General features: G+C 36.7%; 2 protein-coding genes across 4 annotated transcripts; both read left to right on the top strand.

The window, feature by feature from the left end:
• Nucleotides 1-645: 645 nt before the first annotated feature.
• Nucleotides 646-7,195, top strand: rae1 (ribonucleic acid export 1). Of its 3 annotated transcripts, XM_043242679.1 has the most exons (13): nucleotides 646-805; nucleotides 1,107-1,212; nucleotides 1,289-1,393; nucleotides 1,603-1,695; nucleotides 2,204-2,290; nucleotides 2,400-2,486; nucleotides 2,584-2,655; nucleotides 2,845-2,952; nucleotides 3,921-4,027; nucleotides 4,514-4,589; nucleotides 4,726-4,920; nucleotides 5,230-5,315; nucleotides 6,820-7,195. In XM_043242679.1, coding segments are annotated over exons 2-13 (1,107 nt in total). In that variant the 5' UTR covers nucleotides 646-805; nucleotides 1,107-1,122; the 3' UTR covers nucleotides 6,821-7,195. The 3 variants fall into 3 exon arrangements, with proteins under 3 accessions (XP_043098614.1, XP_043098612.1, XP_043098613.1); XM_043242677.1 differs by lacking the exon at nucleotides 6,820-7,195 and having other exon boundaries at nucleotides 5,230-5,319; XM_043242678.1 differs by lacking the exon at nucleotides 6,820-7,195 and having other exon boundaries at nucleotides 700-801; nucleotides 5,230-5,319.
• Nucleotides 7,196-8,030: 835 nt separating this feature from the next.
• LOC122347000 (cytochrome b-c1 complex subunit 1, mitochondrial) lies at nucleotides 8,031-14,359 on the top strand. Its single transcript, XM_043241958.1, has 13 exons — nucleotides 8,031-8,185; nucleotides 10,147-10,287; nucleotides 10,482-10,568; nucleotides 10,704-10,833; nucleotides 10,934-11,132; nucleotides 11,405-11,484; nucleotides 11,570-11,685; nucleotides 11,777-11,920; nucleotides 12,541-12,701; nucleotides 12,792-12,877; nucleotides 13,259-13,347; nucleotides 13,480-13,555; nucleotides 14,016-14,359. The coding sequence occupies exons 1-13, from the start codon at nucleotides 8,123-8,125 to the stop codon at nucleotides 14,078-14,080; spliced, it is 1,437 nt and encodes a 478-aa protein (XP_043097893.1). The 5' UTR covers nucleotides 8,031-8,122; the 3' UTR covers nucleotides 14,081-14,359.

Genomic DNA, 14,359 nt, shown 5'->3' on the forward strand with positions numbered 1-14,359 from the left:
GCCACGGAGCAGACCATGGACCATCAATAGAAAGGGTCTGTAAAACTTTAGGACTTTGGAAGTGTGGAGAAGCATGTATTCAGCTGACTGAACTTCAAACCTGACACCTGGATTTCAGTGAGCATATTGGTTTCTTAACTGTAATACTATTCTATATTAACTATATTAAATAAAATGTTATATTTATAGTGGAGCAACATACTTCAGATTACTTCAGAAAAACATGGTCTTAAACTAGAAATACAAAGTAACCAGGAAACCACCTGGCTTTACCAGCCTTTAAAATCATTCACAAATGTGCTCTTGCAAATATTGCAGAAAAAAAAGCTAAAGTAAGAATAAAGTTTATGATATTAAATCTTATTAATTGTAACACACAATATGTGGTGTATCGTGTATCGTGTAGGTGTGGTGTCTTTTAGGTCAAACAAAGCTGTGCTTGAAGGACAGGTTCTCAGAACACAGAAACGCCATTAGAAAACAAAATAAGGACTATCCTATGTGGTGAGATATTCAAGTAGGCTAATCCATAACAGCGACCCAGACACTCTTAACATTTATTTATTTATTTAATTTGATCTTTTTTTCCAGAATAAACATAGCTATATGTTTCGTATGTTCATTGTTCTCCGCAGAAAATGTTAAAATAATAATAATAAACAAATAGAAAGTAGTATTTGGGTGACGATTACGTCATCAAAGCGCGCCCTAGACAACTGAGCGACGGAAGTACCTTTAGCAGTGCGTGAGTGTGTATCGTCTCTGAAGCGGGAACCGCTTTTATGGAAAATATCTACGGCAGTAGGTGAGTTTACTTCATTCCGATGTTTTGATCAATCATAATATGTGATGTAGAGGCTGCCCGAGCCTATAATTGATTTGTGTTCGCTGCAGGCTGCTAAAACCAGATTTCACCGTTTGCGGTTGCGTGTAAACGTAAAGTAGAATTTAGTATTTCACGCCATAATCTGGCTACAATGGTAATTTTGGACACTTTAGGAATGGCAGCCGTTTGTTAATGTTAACATCAAATGAATTTAGTCACGTGTTGATATGATTTCGTACGAGACGTTGCTCTGATCTGACTCAGTCTTTGTTATGATCAGCTCTTAACAGGTCGAAATGAGTTTATTCGGGGCGAACACGGGCTTTGGCTCCGGGGGAACGGGTGTATTTGGTAGCACCACCACAGACAGTCATAATCCCATGAAGGTATATACACATATATAATATATTTATCAGTACACTTTTGTGCATGTTAATACATTTGAGGCGTCATTGATAACAGGATGTTGAAGTAACATCGCCCCCCGATGACAGCATAAGCTGCTTGGCCTTCAGTCCCCCCACGATGCCGGGGAACTTTCTGATCGGAGGCTCGTGGGCCAATGACGTAAGCGTTTGACCAAGTATAATTTTTCACATGCGTTTCTGTCACTTTATATATTGGTACAACGTTGACTGGACGTTGCACTTATAATATGTTAAATATGTTATTGCACCTCGATTACTTCATGAAATCTGTCTAAAATATTTTTCAAAAGAACCTTTCTGTCGGGTTGTATCGTAGATAATGAATTATCACGTGTTGCATATACTCAGGTGCGGTGCTGGGAGGTTCAGGATAATGGTCAGACTGTCCCTAAAGCCCAGCAGATGCACACAGGCCCAGTGCTTGATGTGTGCTGGAGTGATGTAAGATTATTTACACATTTCCTATTTAATAATTCCAGCCAAACAGCATTATACATTTTTACGAAAATATGTGTTTGTCTAAGAATTGCAATCAACCGCAGAATACAGAATAAACACTTTTGCACAGAATACAAGCATTCTGATGATAGCTGTTTTAAAATGCCTTTATATATATATATATATATATATATATAGCGGGCTCTGTATTCAGCTGTAAATTCTATCACATATGTGATTTCACATTGAGCAGCATTTATTACACAGAGCTATGGTTTGCTGTAAGACAGTAACTATAACACTTTAAACATTAAAATGGTGCTATGGTTTTGAATATGTCTCATGAAACCAAGTTGGATGGCTGTTTGAGGTATATATCTCTTTTTTTTTGTGCATAGTTGCATGTGGGTATTCTGGTCAGAATTGTTGTTGTAGTAGAACTGAATATCTGTCCTGTGTTCTTTTTTGAAACACAAGGCATCTTACCTGTTTTTGCTTGTTTTGTTAACAGGATGGCAGTAAAGTCTTTACAGCCTCCTGTGACAAAACCGCTAAGATGTGGGATCTGAACAGCAATCAGACGATTCAGATAGCACAAGTAAGTGGTTCATTTGTTTCTAATGTGTTCTTGTCCTCCTACTCTTAGCTGATGTATTTCAGTCGTGTTGGTGTAGTGTGATTTAAACAGATCCTTTTCCTTTGACCAGCACGAAGGTCCAATCAGGACAATTCATTGGATTAAAGCACCAAACTACAGCTGTGTTATGACTGGCAGCTGGGACAAAACGCTGAAGGTAATGGAACCCATCCTGATACGGCCTAGTATTAATGTTTATTAGTTGAAGCCTTGAATAGATTAGCATTTGTTTCTATGCCTCTCATTTTTGACAGTTTTGGGATACACGATCCCCAAACCCTATGATGTCCCTGCAGATGCCAGAGAGGTGTTACTGTGCAGATGTGGTAAATGATTGAAATTAAACCGAATGTGAATCCCATCTCTCTTGCAGTGTAGTTGATCACATGATGGGGAAGTTTTGATTGTGTGTGCGTATATTATCAAAGTGATCTTCTTAGTGTAGTACATTAAATTGTTTCTGCTGAAAGCATTTTTTACCTCCAGTTAATGGATATCTTTTTGTTCTTTTATAGGTCTATCCTATGGCTGTTGTGGCCACTGCAGAACGTGGTCTTATTGTTTACCAGTTGGAAAATCAACCTTCAGAGTTTCGACGTATAGAGTCACCTCTGAAGCATCAGGTCATTGTTGGTCATGCTCAGTTTTTGAAGTAGTTAAATGGCAATTAAAAGACTCAAGCAATAGGGGGATAATAAACATTGGCTTCAAATTAGCATTTTATATTGAATATTGCTGTAGCAGACAAATTAGAATAGTGCTCTTTTTGATTTACAGAACCCTTTACAGTTAGATCAAACAAGGTGTTAACATTAGTTAACAAACTAATAATAAAAACCCACTTCTAAAGCATTAATTTATTGTAGTTTCTCAATTCCAGCATTTACTAATGCTAGGGATTTCCCCGGCCGATGTCAGCTGATGTGTATCGACTAGCCCGATCCTGTCTGGCTGTTGGTTCAGCACACACGTGTTAATTGCAGAATTGAACCATGATAGCAAAAAAAAGCAAGCAAATTTTAAACACTTTCATTAAAAAGAGTTGCAGAGAGAGGTGCGTTTCAGACGCGTACACTGAACTAAATCCTCTTCTGAATCCTCTGAACAGACTCATACACTTAAAATCATGACATTCATTCAGCTAAACACAGAAAATCAACACACACACACACACACACACACACACACACACACACACACACACACACACACACGTATGTGTGCCTGTATACACATGCATGCTTTGGGCTCTTATACATACTTAAATTATTATACATACAAATTACAATTAGTTCAATATTCAGCATTCTGAATAGATTATTAGGCCACACAAACTCATGAGAAAAGTATCACTTAAATAGTCATTTATGAATCGGCAGTGATTTTTCTCATTGGAAATCAGTGAATCATTTCTCAGCTGTGCTTAACCTGTAGTTCACTAACATCTCAATCCCTTGTGTATAATCCCAGTTCTCAACCCCATTTTATTTTTAATATTGATTCGTAGCCCATTTTCAGCATTTTTTTATTCTTTACAGATGTTGTTGTTAACCGTTGAGGTGTATTTTAACCTGTGTGTTTTGTTTAATAGCACCGCTGTGTGGCCATCTTTAAGGACAAGCAGAGTAAACCCACTGGTTTTGCACTGGGCAGCATCGAGGGACGAGTTGCCATTCATTACATAAACCCCCCTAATCCGTGAGTCTGTATCTGATTTTTCCAGTCAACAGATAATTCATGGCTGGTTTAGAAATTTGAAAGCTAATACAGTGACCTTAAAATTCAATCACCTTAAATTAAGAAGAACTTTTCCACAACAATTAGTTATTGTGTTAGATAACAGCTAAGAATAGCATGTTAGCATGTTAAAGGAACATTCTCCAACTCCCCCAGAATGAATAAGTTGAGTTTTACCCTTTTTGAATCTATTCAGCCCATCTCTGGCGTTAGCACTTGTGAGGAGTTGGAGAATGAGCCAAAAAAAATTTCCAAAAAAAGTGGAACTTTCCTTTAAAACAATCACATTCAGTGAAGGGAGTCTCTAAAAAACAATATTAAATTTCAAGTTTTAGTCTTCTGATGCCTTACTGTGTGAAATATCTCGAACAAGCAACAATTTATTGGAATCTAATACTGAACATGTGTCTATCTTTCTATCTTAATATAATGTCTCTTTTAACCCAGAGCCAAGGACAATTTCACCTTTAAGTGCCACAGGTCTAATGGAACCAATACTGCCACACCCCAAGATATTTATGCTGTAAGTGTTCCAGGTGTATTTTTGAGGTTATGAAAGTTGAGTAATGATAGTCTGAGGTTATGAAAGAAAGTATTCAGTAATAAATAGTACTAGCTAAATAAACGCCTGCACTTGCTGTTTTTTTCCTCTGTTGTAGGTGAATGCTATTTCCTTTCACCCGGTCCACGGCACTCTGGCGACAGTAGGGTCTGATGGGCGCTTCAGTTTCTGGGATAAAGATGCCCGCACCAAGCTGAAGACCTCTGAACAGTTAGATCAACCAATAACTGCTTGTTGCTTCAATAACAATGGGAACATATTTGCCTATGCTTCCAGCTATGACTGGTCTAAGGTACACTCTCAATGCACATGAAACATTTGAGGAACTCTCATTGTTAACTTCATAACTATATATATATATATATATTTTATTTTATTATTATTTTTCATTTGATAATTTCGGATAGTTGTCCTTTTAGTTTAGTTTTTAGGTTTGTGTGTATTATTCAACTGGAAAAAATCCTTCAGTGATATTTTTGCGGTCATTAAAACCGGGGTGTCTAATTTGTTTAATTTTCATTACTGCAACAGTTTTTCTTTTTATTGATCTGACAGTCAGTTTAATCTCTGCTCACTTGTGTTACTTCTGTTTGTGTCACAGGGACATGAATATTACAATCCCCAGAAAAAGAATTACATCTTCTTGAGGAATGCAGCTGAGGAACTGAAGCCTCGGAACAAGAAATGGTGAGAGCAGGATATCCATTACCATGGAGAAGGTGTCTTTCACCTGGCAGGGGCAGGTGTGCTGCCTGACTTGCGCTGACTTTCCTTTCTGTGCAGTTCTGAGGCTTTCTGAGTCCTTCTTTGGTATCTCATGATGGATTAATACGTTGCACTTAGCTCACAGGGATGAAACCAATATTTCTAAAATGCTATATAGAAATGAGGTTCTACTTCAGTTTGATTTTTATTTATTTATTTATTTATTTTTAATTGTTCAGAGTTGGAGTGGATTCTGTATTGATTGACTATAATGGTGATTTTTTTTTTTTTTTGGAAATCTATTATATAAATCAAAGCCATGTTATGAAAAGTCAGAGTAACTAATAATTTGCAAGCAATTAATATTGTGTTTTGCAGTGCTTTAGTAATATTGATCAGTTTAGCTGTGATTGTTTCTATTCTGTTTCATAATTTAGTCTTACTTTGTTCTCAACCAGAAGGCCAGGGTTGCTAGGGGCTCTCTGTAAACTTCCAGTTGAGCCATAAGTTAACTTACATGATTTAAAAATGAGTTCTAGTAAAAAGAAAATGTATAGCATGTGCATTCACATTTCTCTTACTTTTTTTGACTGTGTCCTCAGTTGTTGTTTTTACTGAAGAATACACACTTCTTAAAACGTCTGGGGCCTGATGTATAATCGTTGTGTGAACAGAATAAGCTTTAAAAACTGCACACAACATTTCCCATACAAATATTGGAATTAAAAATAACTTGCCACTTGTGCACTGACGGCGCACACTCTTATTAGTGTGTATTATGTTTTAATGATATGTAAGCTAATAGGTGAAGAGAATGATTCAACGATGACATTGATATAAGCTACAAAAGAAAATGTTTTCTAATAGATAAACTAATTTTCTGCTGGTATTCTACAGGGAAGTACGCTTTTAAAGATTTTGCTTTTCTTGGATGAAATCTGCTTGAAGGAGTAGTTCACCCAAAAATTAAAATTACCTTATAATTTACTCACATCCAAGCCATCCTAGATGTATAGGACTTTCATTTTTTGTCAGAAAGAAGAAAGTCTCATACAGCTAATTATGGGGTAATTTTGGGTAAATTTTTCTAAATAGCAAAGAATACTTTTAGGAATCACACATTTTGGTTCCAGCTAAAATATTGATAGATTTATTTAATTTAAGAAAATGACAGTCTGTGTTTTTTTTTTTTCTTCTACTGATGAATTGATTGCTATCAGATGTTTGATGTGCATGGATATTATATGCAGATGAAGACAAATTATAATTTGGTCACTGATCTATTTTTTTAAATATACAAGAGAATGACCTGTAAAACTTGGAACCATTGGAATTGGCCTAAAATAAAGATTTAATAAATGCTAAAAACGATGCTTCTCTCTACCATGTGTGTGCTTTCATTCATGGGGAAAAGAAAACCAAAAATAAATCAGATTTGAAAAGCAGAATGCTGTATTGACTGACGCCTGCCCCTCCTTGTCTTTAGATTCATCAAGCTTCGCATCACATCTCGGAAGACCTGCGTTTGTGTGTAAATATGGGACAGAGACCTCAATTTGGCTAACACCTGGACCAATGGCATGGCAATGCATAATTTTTATGGACCAATCAGAAGGTGGCCAACTGCTCATAAGCAATAATGATGTGAGCAGTGGCTGTTGACATAAGTAAGGAAGCCATGCTTCAGTATTTTTGGTGTAACTGGTGTACCTTTTTTCTTCAAGTTCATCATTACTTGCAGCTCTTTTATTTCTTGAAACTGCCTTACGAAGGAAATGCATTTTCACCTTTACATTTCTTTATGCTTGGTGTATAATCAAATTGTGTAACCAATAATAAATCTGTCTCGAGCTTTCTCTGCATTTTGACATTGCGCTTGTCTTATTGTTGTGTGTGTGTGTTTTATGTATAGGTGTCTATATATAATATATATGCATATTGCTCTTACAAATGGTAATCGATGACGCATTAATTAAAAGTTAAATTGCTAAAAACCTTTTGTCAAGCGGTGCAACTAACATGCAGAGAGGGAGTGTTGGTCTATAATGGTAGATAATTTAACCTTTTCGTTTCAGGGCAAGGATCAATGTCTTTAACAACCTCAAAAAAAACTTGATAGTTTAGTTAAGGAAAGTGTTTTTAATTTAGGTAGTGTAACTATTTTTTTCAACACCATTTGAAATGTATGCACACTAATATGCATACAAATATTACATTTCTAAAATTAAGATAATCTAAAAATACTTTTTTTCATCATGCTCGTCATGTGACGGTAAGTTTTGTTGTAATGTTATAATTTTTATTTGAAATGTTCCCAGTTTTTTGTTAACAATATCGTGAAATGTATCTATTCTCAAATGAAGATTTATAGACCATGTTAGTTAATCTATAAGGGGCAAAGTAGCCTTAATGTCATCTGTGTATTATGCATAAAACATATTTTTACTTTTAAGTACCAAATATGGGTCAAAAAATCTATTTAATACGACTGACTCTGTATTTAACGTAAATTTATTTAATACAGTTGTCAACATCAGTAGTCAAGTCCCCAAAACAAACTTTTTTGATCCACTTCAGATGTTTCTCTCTCTGCGCCAATCAGAGAACGCCTACAGTAGCTGCTGGTTTTGTCACTAGGGGTCTAACGCAATAAACACCGCACCAAGTGAGCCACGGTGTATTGAGTCCATGCCAACAATAGGTGGCGGTACTGAGCTTACAGGTTTGCGAACCGTCGTTAAACAAAAAGAGGAAGAAAGTCCTCGGCGGTTGTGCACACTGTGGACAAGATGGTTGGCTCTATGTGGCGGATCAGTGGGGCAGTGAATCGAGCTCTTTCTAGAGCTGGTTACGTACGTATTGCATGGCTTTGATATTTTATACCGGCGCTACGAATTTCAAACATTACATTTAAATAGGCGGATAGTGAACAGTCGGTTTCCATCGTCACAGCGACTGTCATTGGCCTTGTTAGTACCGGCGAGCTAGCTCATAGCCCAGACACACCAAAGGTTAGACCTCTTTCCCGTGTGTAAGGGCTTTCAGGATCAAGAGGAGAGCTATAGACAGTTCTGTATGCCACTCACCGTGTACATTTAAGAATGCAAATATTGCACTTTTATGTTTCTTATTTTTAATGTTAAGGTTGGGCCAATCTGTAATTTGGTCTGACAAGGTCATTGAAATCTGACGTCATGCGGAGATATAGATTATCAGTTCGTTTTATACAATGTAACCGTTAAACTGAGGACATTAATAGCACAGCTTCGTGCTGAAAGGAACATTTAATCGTTGATTGTAACCAAATAATAGAAACACTGAGTGTTGTGTCCTCTTGAAGAAAACAGCGTGAGCTCTGGCTGGACGGAGAACTAACTTCTTGACTGTTAGTACAGAACTTTCTGTTAACAGTGGGGTCAGATACATACAAGAGCGGCCGGGATAGAAAAGGACTTTTTTTTCTCGGAAACAGTTCAGATACACAGTTCATATGAAAACTACTAAAGCTACTATGCTTTAATATTTACAATAAAATGTAATATGACTCCAAAAATGAAGGAAAATGTCATAATATTGTATCACATTGTAAAAATGTGTATACGCGTGTATTTTGCTTTACCTCTAAGTTACGGTGGACGAGTGAACTCGACACACTACAATAACAAACCTCATGTATTTTGTTTAGGCCAGGGTTGCTAGGGGCTCTCTGCAAACTTCCAGTTGAGCCATAAGTTAACTTACATGATTTAAAAATGAGTTATAATACAATAAAAAAAGAAAAAGACCACGCTAGAAATGCTTTAAAAACTACACACAACATTTCCCATACAAATATCAGGATTAAAAATAACTCTTATTAGTGTGTATCGACCATAAGTGATATGTAGGAACCAAACGGAACGATAAACTTTAGAAAACACATGCAAATAGAAAAGCAGCAGTAAATATTAGGATAAAATCTTAAGCGTTTTGACATCACATGTGAACACAACACAATTAACTTTTAAATATTTCAAACATGCATACAAGCAAATACAGAAATGCACTGTAAGTAGCGCAGACAGGAGCGGAAGCCTTACGACAGTTAACCAGGGTTTTACTACTAGAAATAAAACCATAACTATAGTTAAACCATGGTAACCACAAATGAACTGTAGTTTTGCTATACTATAGTTTAACCATGATAATTGTAGCACAGTTCTGTTATACAAATGGTAGTAAATACGACAAAAATGCGTTTTAATAAAGCATGATTTATTTTCAGAAATGAAATGTTTCAAGGGGACCCCAAAAATGCTTAACAAAATTAAGTTTTATTATAGGAAAAAGTGTAGTAACTGTGTGTGTGTGTGTGTGTGTGTGTGTGTGTGTGCTTTTTCTGGATCGACCACAGTTGTACAAACACCATGGTTGTCTGCTGTCTTTTTCAATCAATTTAATCAATTTAAATTATTTTTACAATAGCCCTATAAAATTCCTCAGAAATTCTGTTGTGTATTTTAATTTGAAGTCTTATTTACGGCTTAATATTTACAGATACTAGTCCATACCGCAATTTGGTTTAAGATTAATGACCTACTTTTGATTAATTCATCCAAAGATAAAATATTTTAAAATGGAAAATGATTCATTGTTATTTTACAATATATGACTTCTAAAAACATTCAACTCTGGCTACTGGGTCAGATCTTGTCTTATAGGTCAGCCTCTAGTCTATATAATTGCATTAGTCTGTGATTTTTGGCTTGATTTTGAAGTAATACAAAGAACTATCTTTCACCATATACTTATGTCTGCTGTTTCATTATTTCAGCCTCTTCTGGTGTCTCTGAGACGAGGACAGGCCTCTGTGTCGTATGCTCAGAGCCTGCTTGGAGCTCCAGAAACACGGCTAACTACTCTAAGCAATGGCTTTAGGATTGCCTCTGAAGAGACCAACCAAGCCACATGCACGGTAAATAGCTGTTTTTAGGCTACAAATCAATTATTTGTTTGATTTTTGCAGATGTAATGTATATTCTCAGTGAGGGAATTATAAGGTCCTCACACTTTCTAGCACAGATATAAAAACAACGGTATATCTGAAAGGAAATCGTCCTGAACTGGTGATGTAATTGCTTGTGCATTTCATCTGTCTTGCTTTTGTAGGTTGGCCTTTGGTTAGGTTGTGGGAGCAGATACGAGTCCGAGAAGAATAATGGAACTGGATTTTTTCTGGAACATATGGCGTTTAAAGTATGCAATAAAGCTTTACTTGGTCTAATACATGAATATAGTTACTAGGGCTGGCATGATATGGCTTCAAGACTTATAATAACACCATTTTAAGTCATTTGCACACTTTTTATTTCAAACTGCTTTTGGATCAAGGGCACAAAGAAGCACCCACAGGCCGCTCTTGAACAGGCAGTGGAGTCTATGGGAGCACACTTGAGTGCGTACACCTCACGGGAACACACTGCTTACTACATGAAGACCCTCGCCAAGGACTTGCCTAAAGGTTATACAACACGCATGTGGATCTAGAATGTAGTATGTCACGTTGGCTTCCTCTGAATAATTTGGAAGCGTCCCCCTTTCTTCTCTTGTATTCTTTTTAGCCGTGGAGCTCTTGGCAGAAGTAGTTCAGAGCTCATCTTTGAGTGAGGCTGATATCGAGCAGCAGAGGAGTGTGGTGCTAAGAGAGCTGGAGGAGGTACAAGGTAGCTTGCAGGATGTTTGCCTGGATCTGCTCCATGCCACTGCCTTCCAGGGTACTTCTCTGAGCCACAGCGTTCTGGGTCCCTCTGCCAATGCCAGGTACTCGCATGGCCTCCAGATCATGTATTTCATATGATTCACATGCTTGGATTGTGGGTACACTGACGTTTCGTTCAGCATACACAAATGCACGTTTAAATATAAATGTGAATTGCATTGCAAAGTTTAGTATAAACAGAACTTTTGGAAACCGAAACCGGATTGGATTCATTCTCATTGCTGAAAATTTAGTCTAAATGCAAGCAAACATATCTAACGAAACCTGAATTTAATGTTTATTTTTTTTTCTTTCCCTCTCTTTGTGTTTTGAAGAAACTGACTCGTGATGATTTAGTGGAGTACATCAATATCCATTATAAAGCTCCTCGCATGGTCCTGGCTACAGCTGGGGGTACTGCTGTTGAACTTGTTATACAGTATGGTTTAAATAGAAACCCCACGCAAAGCTTAAACACCGTCTCTCTGTTCTGCTGCAGGAGTCAACCACGATGAGCTTGTGGCTCTGGCCAAGCAGCATTTCAGCGCTGTTCCTCATGAATATGAAATCGATGCTATACCTGTTCTGTCCCCATGCCGCTTCACTGGGAGTGAGGTAGCTTTACAAATCGCATGTGTGTTATACGCGCTAATAATTGACCAGTTGATTGACTTTTTTTGTTGGTCCAATCCTGTGTCTCTTTCAGATTCGCATGCGTGATGATGCCATGCCCCTAGCACACGTTGCTATTGCTGTAGAGGGAGCTGGAGCTGCAAGCCCTGATATCGTGCCTCTTATGGTTGCCAATTCCATCATCGGTAGCTATGACATCACATTTGGGGGTGGCAAGGTTAGTTTATAACTTTCCTTTAATTTAGTTCCCTGTTAAACCTTTCATTTCCTGTGAACAATGCAGGGTATTTTTATGGAGGTACATTTGCACTTTAAATATCAGGTACTATGTTGTTTTTTTTTGGTTTTAATTACACATGAATAATTTAAATTTTACATGCTTAAAGGGGAATTTGGCTATTACAACGTTTATAACGTACAGTAATAAAAATTAAGCTTTTAAAGGTTTACTTTAAGTAAATATCATGGAAAAAAAGCAACTAATAAATGTAGGACTTCACACTATATCAGTGTGACATCTGTAATTTTTTTTATGGTGTTTTAAAATCAATTTCATTAGAATTTAGGTAACACTAGTCTAAAATGCCAAAAGGCTACTGTCTACGCCAGTTGTTATGAGAACCATTGCTGGTATTATTTATATTTCTTTCCTACTATTACAAAAACCACTGCATATGCATGGCATTAATGTTTATATCAGTAAATTACATTTAATCTGTAAATTAGCTGGGTAGGACACAGATTGTAAATTATCAGGTAAAAGGCTGGTTGCATTAGAATCATGACGCAATACAAATTATATTATAATATATATATTTTTTCTTGTATGTTGTATAGCACTTAAGCAGTCGGCTGGCTCGCCTGGCTGCAGAGCTGAACCTGTGTCACAGTTTCCAGGCTTTCCACTCTTCATACAGTGACACTGGACTGCTGGGTATATATTTTGTTGCAGACAAACACAAAATAGAGGACATGATGCATTGGGCTCAAAATGCCTGGTAAGTTCAGCTGTGATGTACGAAGAAGACAGGATTGTCACCCATCAATTTGAAGTTGTGTAATGTGCTCTTGATGTTTCTGTATTACAGGATGAATTTGTGCACCACAGTGACCGAGAGCGATGTGGCTCGAGCCAAGAATGCTTTGAAGGCTAGCTTAGTGGGACAGCTCAATGGTTAATATACATTCTCACTCTTAAGCTCTCTGAAGAAATGATACAGAAATCATTACTGTTCATTATAGTGCTGATGATTGTGGTGAAAAATAACCTCACAGCACAACTTGACTTACTAAATCGCTACATTACTAAAAATCGCTACATTACTAAATTTACATTTTTTTTGGTTACATGCCAACCAGTTGTTGCAGATATTGGAGAGAAGTAAATGATTATGATTTTGTCTGGTGTTGTGTAATAATACATCAGCTGCAGATATCTTGTGTACTTGGCAGATGTTTTTTGCTTTAATATTGACTCGGTACCTCTCAGAACTGACTTCTTCTACACACACACACACACAATTTAATTGAACCCATTTCTTCTTTTTGTCCTCAGGAACCACCCCTGTTTGTGATGACATTGGCAGGCACATACTAAACTATGGTCGTCGTATCCCTCTGGCAGAGTGGGATGCCAGAATTGAGGTAAAATGTCCATGCTAGTAAACTTACAATGGCTGAGTGACCACACTTTTTAAGGTGACATTTTAATGAATTATAATTGTTGTCATTTGTTTTAAATTGAACACTACTTTTTTTTTGCTTGTTTGTTACTAGGCTGTGACTCCCAGCATTGTCCGGGATGTCTGCTCTAAATACATCTATGACAAATGCCCAGCTGTTTCTGCCGTTGGTGAGTCAGTTTATTTTTAGATTAAATATATATTGTCTGTGTTTACAACTTTGTTTTATTAGTGAATAATTATTAGAATTAATAATGAGTGGAATTGTGTTATTTGTCATGACACACAATTAGGGAATTTAACTAGTAATCAGTGTAGTGATAATAGTATGGCTGATAATGTTGAGAAATTTGTGCATGTTTGACACATACAGCATCATACAGTGCTTAAGGAAGTATAGACAGCATCTGCTCTCATGATAACTCAACTTTTTTGTTGTAAAATTAGTTGCTTATAATCAAATTAAGCTTGTCTAAGGATTAAAAATATCAATCATTAACATAATAGTTATTTTCTGAATCTGGCTGCAGCTTATTTAGAGACGCAATAATTCTGCTATCAGACTTTAATGTAAGGAAACTGTAAAATTTCACTTGCATTAACAACGGAATTTTTTTTTTCTGTATCCAGGTCCAATAGAGCAGCTGCCTGATTATAACAGAATGAGAAGTGCTATGTACTGGCTCCGATTTTAAATCTTCCCTGGGCTGTTAACCCCAATGATGTGATGTGTTTCTTTGCAACTTTTTGTCCTCTCATTTTCGTACCCCTATCTCATATGAAATTAATGAGCAGCATATTTGCTCGTTTCTTTGCCATCTTTCAAGCTCAGATGAAGAGAGAGAAGAGAATATGGTACATTTAAATCTAGACACGGCACAGAGCTATTTATAAATATATGTAATGTTTTGTTTGTCTATTTTGTATATAGCAATAGCTCTCATTCCAACTTCAAATAAAACCCGTCACATCAA

The sequence above is a fragment of the Puntigrus tetrazona genome, chromosome 6 (genome assembly GCF_018831695.1).
Source record: "Puntigrus tetrazona isolate hp1 chromosome 6, ASM1883169v1, whole genome shotgun sequence".
Taxonomy (NCBI): domain Eukaryota; kingdom Metazoa; phylum Chordata; class Actinopteri; order Cypriniformes; family Cyprinidae; genus Puntigrus; species Puntigrus tetrazona.

Coding starts and splice junctions, on each gene's coding strand:
- rae1 (XM_043242677.1), top strand. CDS start 1,123: ATGAGTTTATTCGGGGCGAACACGGGCTTTGGCTCCGGGGGAACGGGT. Junction 1,696..2,203: donor TTGATGTGTGCTGGAGTGAT/GTAAGATTATTT, acceptor TTTTGTTAACAG/GATGGCAGTAAAGTCTTTAC. Junction 2,953..3,920: donor AGTCACCTCTGAAGCATCAG/GTCATTGTTGGT, acceptor TTTGTTTAATAG/CACCGCTGTGTGGCCATCTT.
- LOC122347000 (XM_043241958.1), top strand. CDS start 8,123: ATGGTTGGCTCTATGTGGCGGATCAGTGGGGCAGTGAATCGAGCTCTT. Junction 10,569..10,703: donor TGGAACATATGGCGTTTAAA/GTATGCAATAAA, acceptor TTTTGGATCAAG/GGCACAAAGAAGCACCCACA. Junction 10,834..10,933: donor CGCCAAGGACTTGCCTAAAG/GTTATACAACAC, acceptor TATTCTTTTTAG/CCGTGGAGCTCTTGGCAGAA.